General features: G+C 43.1%; 1 protein-coding gene across 1 annotated transcript in view; it reads right to left on the minus strand.

The window, feature by feature from the left end:
• The window catches only part of grk3 (G protein-coupled receptor kinase 3), a 282207-nt gene that overhangs the window by 81698 nt on the left and 185458 nt on the right, over nucleotides 1-15051 (minus strand). The window contains exon 8 of the mRNA XM_070887915.1: nucleotides 1822-1913. Coding sequence (XP_070744016.1) covers nucleotides 1822-1913 — 92 coding nt within the window. The remainder of the gene's footprint in view (nucleotides 1-1821; nucleotides 1914-15051) is intronic.

Raw genomic sequence — 15051 nt, forward strand, 5'->3', positions numbered from 1 at the left:
CTATTTCCAATATACATTAATGATTTAGATGAAGGAATTGAGTGTAATATCTCCAAGTTTGCAGATGACACTAAACTGGGTGGTGGTGTGAGCTGTGAGGACGACGCTAAGAGGCTGCAGGGTGACTTGGACAGGTTAGGTGAGTGGGCAAATGCAATATAAATGTGGATAAATGTGAGGTTATCCACTTTGGGGTACAAAAACACGAAGGCAGAATATTATCTGAATGGCGGCAGATTAGGAAAAGGGGAGGTGCAACGAGACCTGGGTGTCATGGTACATCAGTCATTGAAAGTTGCCAAGCAGGTACAGCAGGCGGTGAAGAAGGCAAATGGTATGTTGGCCTTCATAGCTAGGGGATTTGAGTATCGAAGCAGGGAGGTCTTACTTCAGTTGTATAGGGCCTTAGTGAGGCCACACCTGGAATATTATGTTCAGTTTTGGTCTCCTAATCTGAGGAAGGACGTTCTTGCTGTTGAGGGAGTGCAGTGAAGGTTCACCAGACTGATTCCCGGGATGGCAGGACTGACATATGAGGAGAGACTGGATCGACTGGGCCTGTATTCACTGGAGTTTAGAAGGATGAGAGGGGATCTCATAGAAACATATAAAATTCTGACGAGACTGGACAGGTTAGATGCAAGAAGAATATTCCCGATGTTGGGGAAGTCCAGAACCAGGGGACATAGTCTAAGGATAAGGGGTAAGCCATTTAGGACCGAGATGAGGAGAAACTGCTTCACTCAGAGAGTTGTTAATCTGTGGAATTCCCTACCGCAGAGAGTTGTTGATGCCAGTTCATTGGATATATTCAAGAGGGAGTTAGATATGGCCCTTACGGCTAAAGGGATCAAAGGGTATGGAGAGAAAGCAGGAAAGGGGTACTGAGGTGAATGATCAGCCATGATCTTATTGAATGGTGGTGCAGGCTCCAAGGGCCGAATGGCCTAATCCTGCACCTATTTTCTATGTTTCTTCGTAAGATAGAGGACTACACTGGGGAAATATTGGGCATAGCAGCACACTGTGCTACGAGAAAATATACTCAGTAGTGCCTGAACGCTGCTGGTTGTCGAACTTAGCCGAGTTGTCCAATAGAAATGGTGAGCTGTTGGGGGGGGGGGGGGGGGGGGCGGGGATTACACATCTTCAAAATTGTCGCAGTGGCAACATTTATGCTTTTGCTCACACTGAGGTGGTTAGACAGTGGTAGCCACATGGGTGCATCAGGCCTGTGAGCAGATTATTTTTTGACTCCTCAGTTAGGAAGCAGCCAAGGCTGCTTGGAAAGAAAAAATAACCTGTTACACGTTTGTATAAAGCAGCTTTTCAGTATGTTCTTATCTGTGCATTACCTCATGGGTGATATAATCCAGCCTAAGTGTTATTCCGAATGTAATGTACTCTGTGCCAATGTTCCCTAAATTTAAGCTAATTTTTTTGGGGTGTACGCTCCCTTTAACGGGCTGCACGGCCCATTCAATTTCTTGCGAATGTGCGGTTATTTCAATTATAAAGCCGACAGTGGCCTGCGCAGGACCCCCAGACCTCTGCGCAGCTCAACAGGCACATTGCTCTGGCCCCTATTTTGCATGCAACACACTTCAGCCTGTGTATTATCCTGTATTTAATGCACTCCAGCCCATGTGTTAATCTCTACGTAATAACTTCAGCCAGGGTGTTATCCAGTCACATACTCCAGTCCACTTATTATCCTCCATGTAACACACTCCAACCTGTGAGCTACTTTGTACGCAACAGGTGTACTGAATTAAAACTCTAGCTCTTGGAACGAAATACTGAAAGTAGGAATAAAATTACATTTTTCCAGTATCAGCTTTCCTGCATCCATACACCTCTCCGAATCCTCCCCTTCCGATTATTCGATGTACACTGAAGTCATTCATAGTTAGCTGCAAAGTAAATGAAATACCATTACTCCAGTGTACTGACTGACACAAACACACCAGCATGCCTTTCAATGGGTGCGATCTCAATAAAAATGTGTCGTAAATATGTTTTGTTTTCAATGTTTTATACAAATTTATACATTTTGTTCAGACATTTTTTTTTAATGAACTTGCACTTATTCTTTCAGAGAGGGTATTACTCCAATAAGTAATCTAAGACAGTGGTTGTTACTACAGGAGCTAATGTAAAAAGGGAAGTATTATCACAGGAAGTGATGTGGAACAGGATATGACTTCCTGTTTCCCACTGAGGGTATTACTTTGAAAAATGACATGGGACAGAAAGTATTACTGCAGGACGGAGTAGAACAGAGGGTGTTATTGCAAGAAGGAACACAGGATGGGGCAGGTGATAATGTGGAACACAGGATATTATAAACCTAGTTATTCAATAAATGTTTTGTATCAGCATATGATGAAATATGTCAGTTCCCTGTATTTAAAGCAATGTGAAAGGCAACAAATGAGTGGTTTATTCGGGGCAAATAGCCTTTGAATAATCTGAGATTCTTACTGATTTGCTACAGTTACCTCAGCAGTAAGATCAGGCTCTGACCATAGTCCAGTTACAAAATCCCTTGAAGGGAACTCCCAATTTCTGCATTTTCAATAAATGCGAAGTATTATTTCCTGTAGCTGCGATCAGTGAGATCAGATTTACTGTAAAACCAGCAATTTGGGGATATGTATAAAAGTAAATAGGTCTGCAGAAGCACAGAGTGATCTGCACAGAGTGTCTTAACTGGAATGGCATTTAAACAGTGTTTTATTTGGGAATTTGGAAAGAGTGGGAATTGGGAGAAGAGGGGGAATGACCTAATTGGAGGAGGTATCAGCAGCAGCGGAACCTTCGCCAATTTCCCCCAAAAAACAAGGACAGCAGGTAGGAGATTGGTTGGTGAGTATGAAGATTTTTTCCCCTCTCTTTTCTCACTAACCTAGGACTGTAGTTTAAACTAGGGGCGGGAAACTATAAAGTACTGTATTAAACTAATTAACATAATTATAAATAACCATTGAATAAAGACTTTAACTAATAAATAAATAAAATAAGGCTAGACTAAGATATGGCAGAGCAGATATGGCAGCGAGACTGTCCCCAGCAAACACATCTGCAGGAGATGTCTTCATCTCCAATCTCTATGGTTCAGAGTCATTGAGCTGGAGTGCGGGTTGGAGACACTCCGACACATAAGGGAGGGGGAGGAATTTCTGGACAGTTTTATCGAGAATACAGTCATGCCCCAGAGGAAAGCACAGGTTCAGGAGAGGGAGGGTGTGACTGATAGGAAGCCGGGTAGCAGGAATTGAGGAGAGGTTGGGAAGGAGGTCCTGCAGACACTGGTCCTGTGCAACAGGTACGATGTACACGCTTTGTGAGGACAAAGGGATAGACTTCAGAAAGGACAGCCACAATGCAGAACAAGGCACCAAGGCTCAGAAGGCTGTCCGGAGGCCGGGGGGGGGGGGGGGGGGGGAAGAGAGCAGAATAGAAATGTGGTAGTGATAGGGGACTCTATAATTAGGGGGATACATAGCATCCTCTGCAGCCAAGAATGAGAATCCCAAAGGGTGTGTTGTCAGGGTAAGGGATATCTCACAGCAGCTAGAGAGGAACTTGGAAAGGGAGAGGGTAAATCCAGTTGTCGTGGTCCATGTTGGAACAAATGACTGAAAGGAGGTCCTGGTGAAAGAATATCAGGAGTTAGGCTCTAAATTAAAAAGTAGGACATCGAGGGTAATAATCTCTGGATTAGTGCCCAAACCATGTGCAAATTGGCATAGAAGCAGACAGATAAGGAGAATTAACACATGGCTTAAAGGCTGGTGTAGGAAAGAAGGGTTCCTGTTTCCCAACATCCCAGTGTCGCATGGGACACTGGCACCAGTTCTGGGACAGGAAGGAGCTGTACCAATGATAAGGGTTCCACCTGAACCAGAATGGGACCAGTGTCCTAGCAGAAAGGGTAAATAAACAAGTAAGATGGGGGAAGGGAGGGATCTACAAGAAACATAACCAGCCTAAATGTAAACAAAACAGGAACCGAGAAAATAGGAAAGAATAAAGTAAGGGAGAATATTGATGGCAGGGGAATAAATAGAGTTATGGAACAGGAGTCTAAAAAGGTGGTTAAACATAAAGAGGAAATCATACTAAAAATGAGTTAAACTGTCTGTACAGCAATGCACACAGTGTCCGTAATAAAACAGAGGAGTTGGAGGCAATCATGCGTTGCGAGGAACCAGACATAGTAAAGATTACTGAGACATTGCTACAGAAGAATCAGGACTGGGAATTAAACATTGCATAACATATTTAGAGAGAGAAAAAGGGGAGGTGGAGTAGCTGTACTTTTTGGGGATAACATAATGGCAGTAGAAAAAAAATGACGCAGCTATCAGCAAGACAAAAATAAAATCCATATGGCTAGAGATAAAAGATAATAAAAGATCAATCACACTAATCGGTGTAGTCTACAGACCATCTAATAGTGAAAGGGAGGTGGAGGAAGAAATATGCAGACAAATTAGGGAAATGAGTACAAAACATAAAATAATAAGCATGGGGGATTTCAACCACCCTGATATTAATTGGACAGAAGAGGTAGGTAAAGGGGATAAGGAAATGGAGTCCCTGCAATGTGTACAGGACTCCTTTCTAATCCAATCTGTAAAAAGCTCAACAAGGGAGGATTCACTATTGGATCTAGTATTGGGGAATGAACCAGGGCAGGTTAGAGAAGTAAAAGTAGGGGAACATCTAGGCAATAATGACCATAATATAAATACACTTTAAGATGATAATTATGAAGGACGTAGTATGACAAAAACCAGGGTAATGGATTGGAGAAAAGCTGATTGAGGGGCTGAGAATAGAACTTGGGAAAATAAAATGGGCGACAATACTGGCAAAAAAACAATGTATAACAGCAATGGGAAACATTTAAAACGGTGTTCAACCGAGTGCGGGAATAATATATTCCGCTCTATGGAAGCAGGCATTCCAAGCTGTAGCAGCTGCAGTGAGGTAAGTAATGTCAACCTCAGGTAAGTATGATTTATGTTCTTTTTTTTGCGATTTATGTTGTAGTGGTGTGAGCTATTGGGAATACTTTTGGGTTTTTTTTAGGATTTATTTCTCCCCACCCAGGCCTCTCTCAAGGAACTCTGAGGCCGGCTGTTTAGCTTGAAAAGAGGTGTGCAACGCTTCCCTTAGCACTCCGCTCCACACTCAGGGCCCAGCTGGTGAATTTTGTGGCTGAGGACACAAACCATTTCCCGTCGCAAACTTTACCACCCGTCGTTGTTATCGCCCTGAAAATCCAGCCCTATGAAAGTTAATTATCAAGGAACATAAAACAAAATAGTAAAATATTTTACAGGCACATCAATAAAAAAGGAAGGTTGGGATGGGAACAGGGCCATTAAGGGACAAGCATGATAATACCACAGGTAATGATAGAGATGATAGAAATATGGTAATGAAGTGGATGTAATTTATCTCGATTTCCATAAGGCCTTTGTTAAGGTACTCTATAATAGCCTGATTAACAAGGTCAGAGAATGCAGAGTTTGGGACAAGTAGCAGAATGGATAGCTAGCTGGCTTCATGACAGAAAGCAGAGTGCAGGGGTAAAAGGTAGATAGTGGTGTTCTACAAGGATCAGTTCCGAGTCCACTGTTGTTCACAATTTATAATAACGGTCAATAGTGAGGAGGACTGCAGGAGGGCTTTGATAAACTTGCAGATGAGCATATAATTGGCAAATGAAGTTCAACACAGATATGTGAAGTATTACATTTTGATAGGAAGAATAGGGGGGGGCCACTTATTACTTGGAGGGTGCAAGTATAGGTTGGGCAGAGGAAGAAAGGGACCTCAGTGTGCAAATATTCTTGTATTTCCAGGGTTTTTTTTTTGCGTCTTCCTCTGTGAAGACAGACACAATGGAGTGGAAATTCGGTTTTCTGCTGCCCCTCTTAGCGCCCCAGGGGGGAGGCAATGACGGTGGAAAGCACTTGCGCTGGGCGACCAGCTTCCAGTGCCCCGTCGGGATATTTGGTGCCGGGTTCAATGGGGTGCGGAACAGTACTGCTGGGAGAGGCGAGTCAGTGTGCAACGCTCTATGTTGTGACACCGGATCAATTTTTGTTCACCGCCCGATCCTTGGCGTTCCATAGCGCCCTGGTGGGAACGCCTGTGAGAGCAGGCGTTCCAAGCTGTAGCGGCTGCAGTGAGGTAAATAATGCCGACCTCAGGCAAATGTGATTGTTTAAAAAACATTTTTTTCCCGCAATTTATGTTGTGGTGGCGTGAGCTATGTATTGAGAATGTTTTTGGTGTTTTTATTTCCTCCCAGGCCTCTGTTATGGCCATCCGAGGCCAGCTGTCTAGCTCGGGTTTTTTCCTCGCTCTGCCGGCCGAACACCCTAAAAGAGGCGAGCGTCTCCCTTAGTGCCCCACTCCAAACCCAGCTGATGAATTTTGCGGCGGCAGACGCAAACCATTTGCCGGAGCAAAATTTACCGCTCCGCCCAGGACACCGCCCCAACTGAGGCGCGACCGAATCTCTACTCCAATATATTTGTTTAATTTCTCTGCCATTTCCTTATTCCCCATTATAATTTCTCCTGTCTCAGCCTATAAGGGACCCACATTTACTTTTGCTAATCTTTTCCTTTTTACATATCTATAGAAGCTTTTACAGTCTGTTTTTAATATCTCTTGCTAATTTACTCTCATTCTATTTCCCATTCTTTATCAATTTCTTTGGTCCTCCTTTGCTGAATTCCAGAATCCTCCCAATCCTCAGGCTTACTGCTCTTTTTGGCAACATTATAAGCCTCTTCCTTTGATTTAATACTATCTTTAACTTCTCTTGTGAGTCATGGTTGGACCACTTTTTCTGTGGAGTTTTTGTGTCTTAAAGGAATGTATGTTTGTTGTAAATGATGTATTAATTCTTTAAGAGCAAGCCATTGCTCGTCGACCGTCATACCTTTTAATGTAGTTTCCCAATCTACCTTAGCAAACTCGCCCCTCATACCTACATAGTTTGCTTTGATTAGATTTAAGATCCTAGTTTCAGATTTAACTAAATCACTTTCAAACTTAATATAAAATTCGATCATATTATAGTCACTCTTCCCTCAGGGCCTCTTTACGACAATGTTATTAATTAAATCTTTCTCATTACACAATACTAGATCTAAAAAGCCTGCTCTCTAGTTTGTTCCTCAACTTTCTGATCGAGAGAACTATCTTGCAGACATTCCATGAAGTCGTCCCCCATATTATTACTGCAAATTTGGTTTGCCCAGTCTATATGTAGATTAAAACCCCCATGATTATCGTATTATCCTTGTTACATGCGCATCTACATTTCCTGATTTATACTCTGCCCTACATTACAACTGCTGTTTGGGGGCCTATAAACAACTCCCACCAATGTTTTCTGACCCTTGATGTTTCTTAACTCCACCCAAACTGATTCTCCATCTTGATTTTCAGCTAAGATCCTTTCTCTCTACTGTCTTCATTCCATCATTGATTATCAAGGTTACCCATCCTCCTTTTCCAATTTGCCTTTCTCTTCTAAAAGTTAAGTATCCCGGAATATTTAGTTCCCAATCTTGGTTACTTTGCAACCATGTCTCTGTAATGGCTATTAGATCAAACCTACTCATTTCTATCTGCGCTATTAATTCATATATGTTATTGCGAATGCTTTGCACATTCAGATATAGTACCTTTAGCTTTGACTTTTTTCTATTTTTCCCTGATGTCACCTTAGTCACTGCTGCCCTTCTATCTCTGTCCCTTTCTGACCCACTCTCTTTATTTTTATCCAAAACTCTGCTCTGCTCTAGAGCCTTGACATTTCTCTCTCTGCTTTTAAATTGACTCCTTCCTGAATCCTCCCACCCCACCCCCTTCATTAGTTTAAAGCCCTGTTTACTGCACTAGTTATTCAATTCACCAGGACACTGGTTCCAGCCCGGTGAACAACTCCCTCTTTCCCCAGTATGCTGCCAGTGCCCCACGAAGCAAAACCCCTGACTGCCACAGCTGTTGTGCCAGATTTTACTGAGCGGAGCAGCTGTGATGAATGCTTCACTCAGTCGGCCATTAAAGTGCCATTAGAGTCATAATTGGACCCCCATTTGCACTATTTCATTTTTCAGGCAGGCATCTCAGCCGCCTACAAAAACATGGGAGAGAATAAGGCTGCAATTGGGAAGTGAAGTGAGTAAGTCCATCACTTACATTTGAACTCCGCTACCACATGGTTTCAACTGGGTGGAGAGAGTTCAAAAATCGGCGCTTGCGTATACAATTATTTCATGTTGCAATTTATTTAAAGGAAAAATGGAGCGTTATTTAGGTTATAACTATACCCCTAAACCTGTATGAAAGGAATTACATCACAGTAAAGATGTTATATGGTTTATCTGTTTATGAGGGAAGCATAAGCTACATATGTTATCGGAGATTAACAGGGAGGGGTGTGTTATAGAGAGGATCCTTTATGCTGTTTCTTTATTAGCTATGGAGTCATAAGCAATGTGTGTTCTATTAGAGTATAATAATATGAGTGTTAGAGAAAGAATTCTTGTATAATTAAGGGGAGATTCATAAACCACGTGTGCCATCAGAGACTGTGTATAAAAAAAACTTGTATTTATATACAAAAAAGTACGTTGAAGAATATGGGATATTCGTGATGAGGGTTTAGTGCCCCAACCCAAGATATTCACGCGCAGTAGATTATTGATGTTTCCAAGTGTAACTGCATGGCATTTGGTACAGTGTCAGATTGGCAGAGTTAACAGAACTTGTGCCTCTTGTATCAGAGGGATGTGGTTTCTAGCTCTATGAATTGGACACATAAACGAGATTGATGCTTTAGTGTAGTATTGAGGAAGTGCTGTATTGCCAGAGGTGCCAGTAATTTGGATGAGACCCCATCTGTCTACTCTGGAGCTTCGGGTGGCATTAAAAAAATCCCACAGCACTTTTAAAAGATGAGCAGGAAGTTATCTTTGTATCCTGGCTAATATTCGTCCATTAACTGACACCACAAAAAAAGTTAACTGGTCATTTATTTCATTGTTTATGTGATATTGCTGTGCATGAATGGCTACTTCGTTTGCCTGCATAACAAAGTAATTCATTATATGCAAACTGCTTTCAGACATTGCTCAGAGATGTAATAATAACTGCAATCCTTTCTTTCTTAACACCCACCATTGAAGCTCGTAGCACTTGTGTGTGATGGAGAGGGCTTGTAACACACCAATGATCTGGTCTGGATGCACATTGGGTGCTCACTTCAACTCAGAGGTGCCTCTGGTAACCCAGTCTCAGATACTTGGTTCCTCTTCTGACACACTTTGCACAGTCTAATTCTACTGCGGAATCAAATCTGTAGTGCATCAATGATTGAGCTGGGAGTGCCTGGGACATGGCAAAGTGCTCACTAAAATCGTCAGGTTCCTATTCTGGGAGTAAACTGATCAGAGGGAGCTCCTCTTAACAAAGTAATACATCTCATTCTGGGAAAAAATGGACTAATTGGCAGGGCTGGGAACCTGGCGGTTGGTGAACCCACTAATTCTGAAGCAACAGAATGTTTCCAGATGAGTGGTCCTGAAATCCTGTTTCTGCAGGACGGATGGGTTGCAAAATCTTTTTCCAAAAAGGGAAATGTCTCGGTGGAAGACTGGGTTAGATAGCAATGCTAGTCCCCTTCCGAGTAAGCACATGGTTGTAACTGGGGCATATGCAAGGTAATAATCATGTGCCCTTCAGGGGCATTCTGGTGGGGATTGTTTGTTACTGTGGTACTCATTTGAATGCAATGGTTTCGATCTGGGTTAGAGAGAGGCTGGAAACTTGTGGGTTCATAAGACCATTACATCATTCCATCATGGAAGTATTTGCATTCCTCTCAAAGGTCTAGCCTCTCTTTAGCCAAGCCCAGGATCACATATGTTCATTGGAAACATGTGATTGATCCATTGCTTAAAATTCCATAGTTACCAAGCAATTGAAAGGCTTATGGTTTCCGATACAAACAGGGCCCAAGCAATGGTGCAGCAGGGAGGGATCCAAATTCCTGGGGCATTGGAACCGGTTCTGGGGGAGGTGGGACCAGTACAATCCGGACGGTCTGCACCTGGGCAGAATCGGAACCAATGTCCTAGGGGGAGTGTTTGCTAGTGCTGTTGGGGAGGAGTTAAACTAATATGGCAGGGGGATGGGAACCAATGCAGGGAGATAGAGGGAAACAAAAAGGAGGCAAAAACAAAAGACAGAAAGGAGATGAGGAAAAGTGGAGGGCAGAGAAACCCAAGGCAAAGAACAAAAAGGGCCATTGTACAGCAAAATTCTAAAAGGACAGAGGGTGTTAAAAAAACAAGCCTAAAGGCTTTGTGTCTTAATGCAAGGAGTATCCGCAATAAGGTGGATGAATTAACTGTGCAAATAGATGTTAACAAATATGATGTGATTGGGATTACGGAGACGTGGCTCCAGGATGAGCAGGGCTGGGAACTCAACATCCAGGGGTATTCAACATTCAGGAAGGATAGAATAAAAGGAAAAGGAGGTGGGGTAGCATTGCTGGTTAAGGAGGAGATTAAGGCAATAGTTAGGAAGGACATTAGCTTGGATGATGTGGAATCTATATGGGTAGAGCTGCAGAACACCAAAGGGCAAAAAACGTTAGTGGGAGTTGTGTACAGACCTCCAAACAGTAGTAGTGATGTTGGGGAGGGCATCAAACAGGAAATTAGGGGTGCGTGCAATAAAGGTGCAGCAGTTATAATGGGTGACTTTAATATGCACATAGATTGGGCTAACCAAACTGGAAGCAATACGGTGGAGGAGGATTTTCTGGAGTGCATAAGGGATGGTTTTTTAGACCAATATGTCGAGGAACCAACTAGGGGGGAGGCCATCTTAGACTGGGTGTTATGTAATGAGAAAGGATTAATTAGCAATCTCGTTGTGCGAGGCCCCTTGGGGAAGAGTGACCATAATATGGTGGAATTCTGCATTAGGATGGAGAATGAAACAGTTAATTCAGAGACCATGGTCCAGAACTTAAAGAAGGGTAACTTTGAAGGTATGAGGCGTGAATTGGCTGAGATGGATTGGCGAATGATACTTAAGGGGTTGACTGTGGATGGGCAATGGCAGACATTTAGAGACCGCATGGATGAACTACAACAATTGTACATTCCTGTCTGGCATAGAAATAAAAAAGGGAAGGTGGCTCAACCGTGGCTATCAAGGGAAATCAGGGATAGTATTAAAGCCAAGGAAGTGGCATACAAATTGGCCAGAAATAGCAGCGAACCTGGGGACTGGGAGAAATTTAGAACTCAGCAGAGGAGGACAAAGGGTTTGATTAGGGCAGGGAAAATGGAGTATGAGAAGAAGCTTGCAGGGAACATTAAGACGGATTGCAAAAGTTTCTATAGATATGTAAAGAGAAAAAGGTTAGTAAAGACAAATGTAGGTCCCCTGCAGTCAGAATCAGGGGAAGTCATAACGGGGAACAAAGAAATGGCGGACCAATTGAACAAGTACTTTGGTTCGGTATTCACGAAGGAGGACACGAACAACCTTCCGGTTATAAAAGGGGTCGGGGGGTCTAGTAAGGAGGAGGAACTGAGGGAAATCCTTATTAGCCGGGAAATTGTGTTGGGGAAATTGATGGGATTGAAGGCCGATAAATCCCCAGGGCCTGATGGACTGCATCCCAGAGTACTTAAGGAGGTGGCCTTGGAAATAGCGGATGCGTTGACAGTCATTTTCCAACATTCCATTGACTCTGGATCAGTTCCTATGGAGTGGAGGGTAGCCAATGTAACCCCACTTTTTAAAAAAGGAGGGAGAGAGAAAACAGGGAATTATAGACCGGTCAGCCTGACATCGGTAGTGGGTAAAATGATGGAATCAATTATTAAGGATGTCATAGCAGTGCATTTGGAAAGAGGTGACATGATGGGTCCAAGTCAGCATGGATTTGTGAAAGGGAAATCATGCTTGACAAATCTTCTGGAATTTTTTGAGGATGTTTCCAGTAGAGTGGATAAGGGAGAACCAGTTGATGTGGTATATTTGGACTTTCAGAAGGCGTTCGACAAGGTCCCACACAAGAGATTGATGTGCAAAGTTAGAGCACATGGGATTGGGGGTAGTGTACTGACATGGATTGAGAACTGGTTGTCAGACAGGAAGCAAAGAGTAGGAGTAAATGGGTACTTTTCAGAATGGCAGGCAGTGACTAGTGGGGTACCGCAAGGTTCTGTGCTGGGGCCCCAGCTGTTTACACTGTACATTAATGATTTAGATGAGGGGATTAAATGTAGTATCTCCAAATTTGCGGATGACACTAAGTTGGGTGGCAGTGTGAGCTGCGAGGAGGATGCTGTGGGGCTGCAGAGCGACTTGGATAGGTTAGGTGAGTGGGCAAATGCATGGCAGATGAAGTATAATGTGGATAAATGTGAGGTTATCCACTTTGGTGGTAAAAACAGAGAGACAGACTATTATCTGAATGGTGACAGATTAGGAAAAGGGGAGGTGCAAAGAGACCTGGGTGTCATGGTACATCAGTCATTGAAGGTTGGCATGCAGGTGCAGCAGGCGGTTAAGAAAGCAAATGGCATGTTGGCCTTCATAGCAAGGGGATTTGAGTACAGGGGCAGGGAGGTGTTGCTACAGTTGTACAGGGCATTGGTGAGGCCACACCTGGAGTATTGTGTACAGTTTTGGTCTCCTAACCTGAGGAAGGACATTCTTGCTATTGAGGGAGTGCAGCGAAGGTTCACCAGACTGATTCCCGGGATGGCGGGACTGACCTATCAAGAAAGACTGGATCAACTGGGTTTGTATTCACTGGAGTTCAGAAGAATGAGAGGGGACCTCATAGAAACATATAAAATTCTGACGGGGTTAGACAGGTTAGATGCAGGAAGAATGTTCCCAATGTTGGGGAAGTCCAGAACCAGGGGTCACAGTCTAAGGATAAGGGGTAAGCCATTTAGGACCGAGATGCGGAGGAACTTCTTCACCCAGAGAGTGGTGAACCTGTGGAATTCTCTACCACAGAAAGTTGTTGAGGCCAATTCACTAAATATATTCAAAAAGGAGTTAGATGAGGTCCTTACTGCTAGGGGGATCAAGGGGTATGGCGAGAAAGCAGGAATGGGGTACTGAAGTTGAATGTTCAGCCATGAACTCATTGAATGGCGGTGCAGGCTAGAAGGGCCGAATGGCCTACTCCTGCACCTATTTTCTATGTTTCTATGTTTCTATGCTTCTGATCACTGAGCAGGACCTACTTGCAGTTGGAGTTGAGATGTGGTTCGGTATCCTTGCCTGGTGCATGGCTGGTGAGATCCACGCACATTTCCTCAGAAGCTGCATTTTCTGAGCATCAAGGTTCCGCAACATTATAGATACATTTCTGATGATCTTGTAGAATTGTATCATGACTGTTAATTGCTCCATATCAGTAACTGGAAAGTGTCAGACCTTAGGCATCATAGGCAGTGCATATTCTTTTATAAGTGGTGCTCCCCGCTTCATTTCCAAAGTTTACCAATTGTGTGTCATCAGAATAGGCCTCAAAGTGGCACAATTAATCAGTTAGTTGTGAAAGGCTAGGCACATTCTTCATTGTCCAGTGTTTGCTCACTAGCTGTTCTTAGCTGTCATCAAAGGATTGCCATCAAGTTGGAGTGGCTTTGGTACATGTGATTGTGCGAAGGTGCTCACCAACAAGGAGAGTATTTTTTTGAATTCATTCTCGGGAGATGAGCATCGCTGACAAGGCTGGCATTTATTGCCCAACCCAAGCTTCCCTTGAGCAGGTGGTGGTGGGCCTTCTTCTTGAACCATTGCAGTCCATGTGGTGAAAACCACAAAACTAACCATAAAGCCTGGGACCAGGTGTGTGTGACTGCCAATAGTATGAACTTGATGGCAGATCATGTGACCACTGATTGTAGTAAAAATCATAAACAGAGGCAAGACAAACTCAAGGCAGTCTGCTGGCCACTCAGCCATTAAGTAGGTTCCTGCTATGGGTCTTGTGAAAGGAATTGGAGTTGTTTGGTGAATGGAAAAAAACTCTAAATAAACTTGAAACCTCTTCACAGCAATGGAGAGCTACTGTGAAAGTAGATAATGATTCAATGTTTTGTAAGGCTAAGTGAATCATTAGGAAGATGAAACAGGATCAGTGGATTTCATTCATCTGCAAGGGTGTGCAATTACACAGAAATGATCCTAAATTAACTTTCCGTTGGATAAAGTTGTCTTAATTTGTGATTTAAAGGGTCCCTTTGGGCTAAACAATGACATACTAGTCCAGTACTCTTTAGAAAAAAATCTGTATGTAAAGGCACCCCGAGTCTAGAATGGGCACTATACTTGGCATTCAGCTAAATGGGCTGTAAGGACTCATCTATCTGTATGGAGGCTGGAAAAGTCATTGTAGTGTGCTACGTAGGTTAAAAGTATTAATAAACTAATTATCTATCAGGCATAGATGGTATTCATGATCTCACACATTTTATGGTGAATTGTGCTGCTCACTATGCTGCAAGGAGTTCCTGGTATCTATTGTGACTATCTAGCGAGGGTTGAAATGTACAATAGCCAGCTGTCTAATGATCAATTAGTGCCTATCCTACTTGGTGTGGTTTTGGGATGGTAAGCAGAGTTGGCTTCAAGGTATTAGGCCAAATGATGGAAGATTGGTACAAAGTGAACTGGCTGTGGCAAACTCAGTAATAGGATACTTGAGCTACGCAGATATACAGTACTCCTGTGAATGATTGACTAGCCAGCCGATCTTGAGATCGGAGGAACCAAGAATCTGTACTCTACCATGGCCAACTTGTTGATAAGAAATCAGTAGCCACACAGGCATAAAAACATGGGATACCATAAAGAGAGAAATTGGATACAGGATTAGGACTCATGCTAAATTTAAGACACCCCAGGAATTTGAAGAAGGTAGTAGGCCTGACACTTCTTCATATAAGCAGCAGGAAATTG

Source organism: Pristiophorus japonicus, chromosome 8, assembly GCF_044704955.1.
Source record: "Pristiophorus japonicus isolate sPriJap1 chromosome 8, sPriJap1.hap1, whole genome shotgun sequence".
In the NCBI taxonomy this organism is placed as follows: domain Eukaryota; kingdom Metazoa; phylum Chordata; class Chondrichthyes; family Pristiophoridae; genus Pristiophorus; species Pristiophorus japonicus.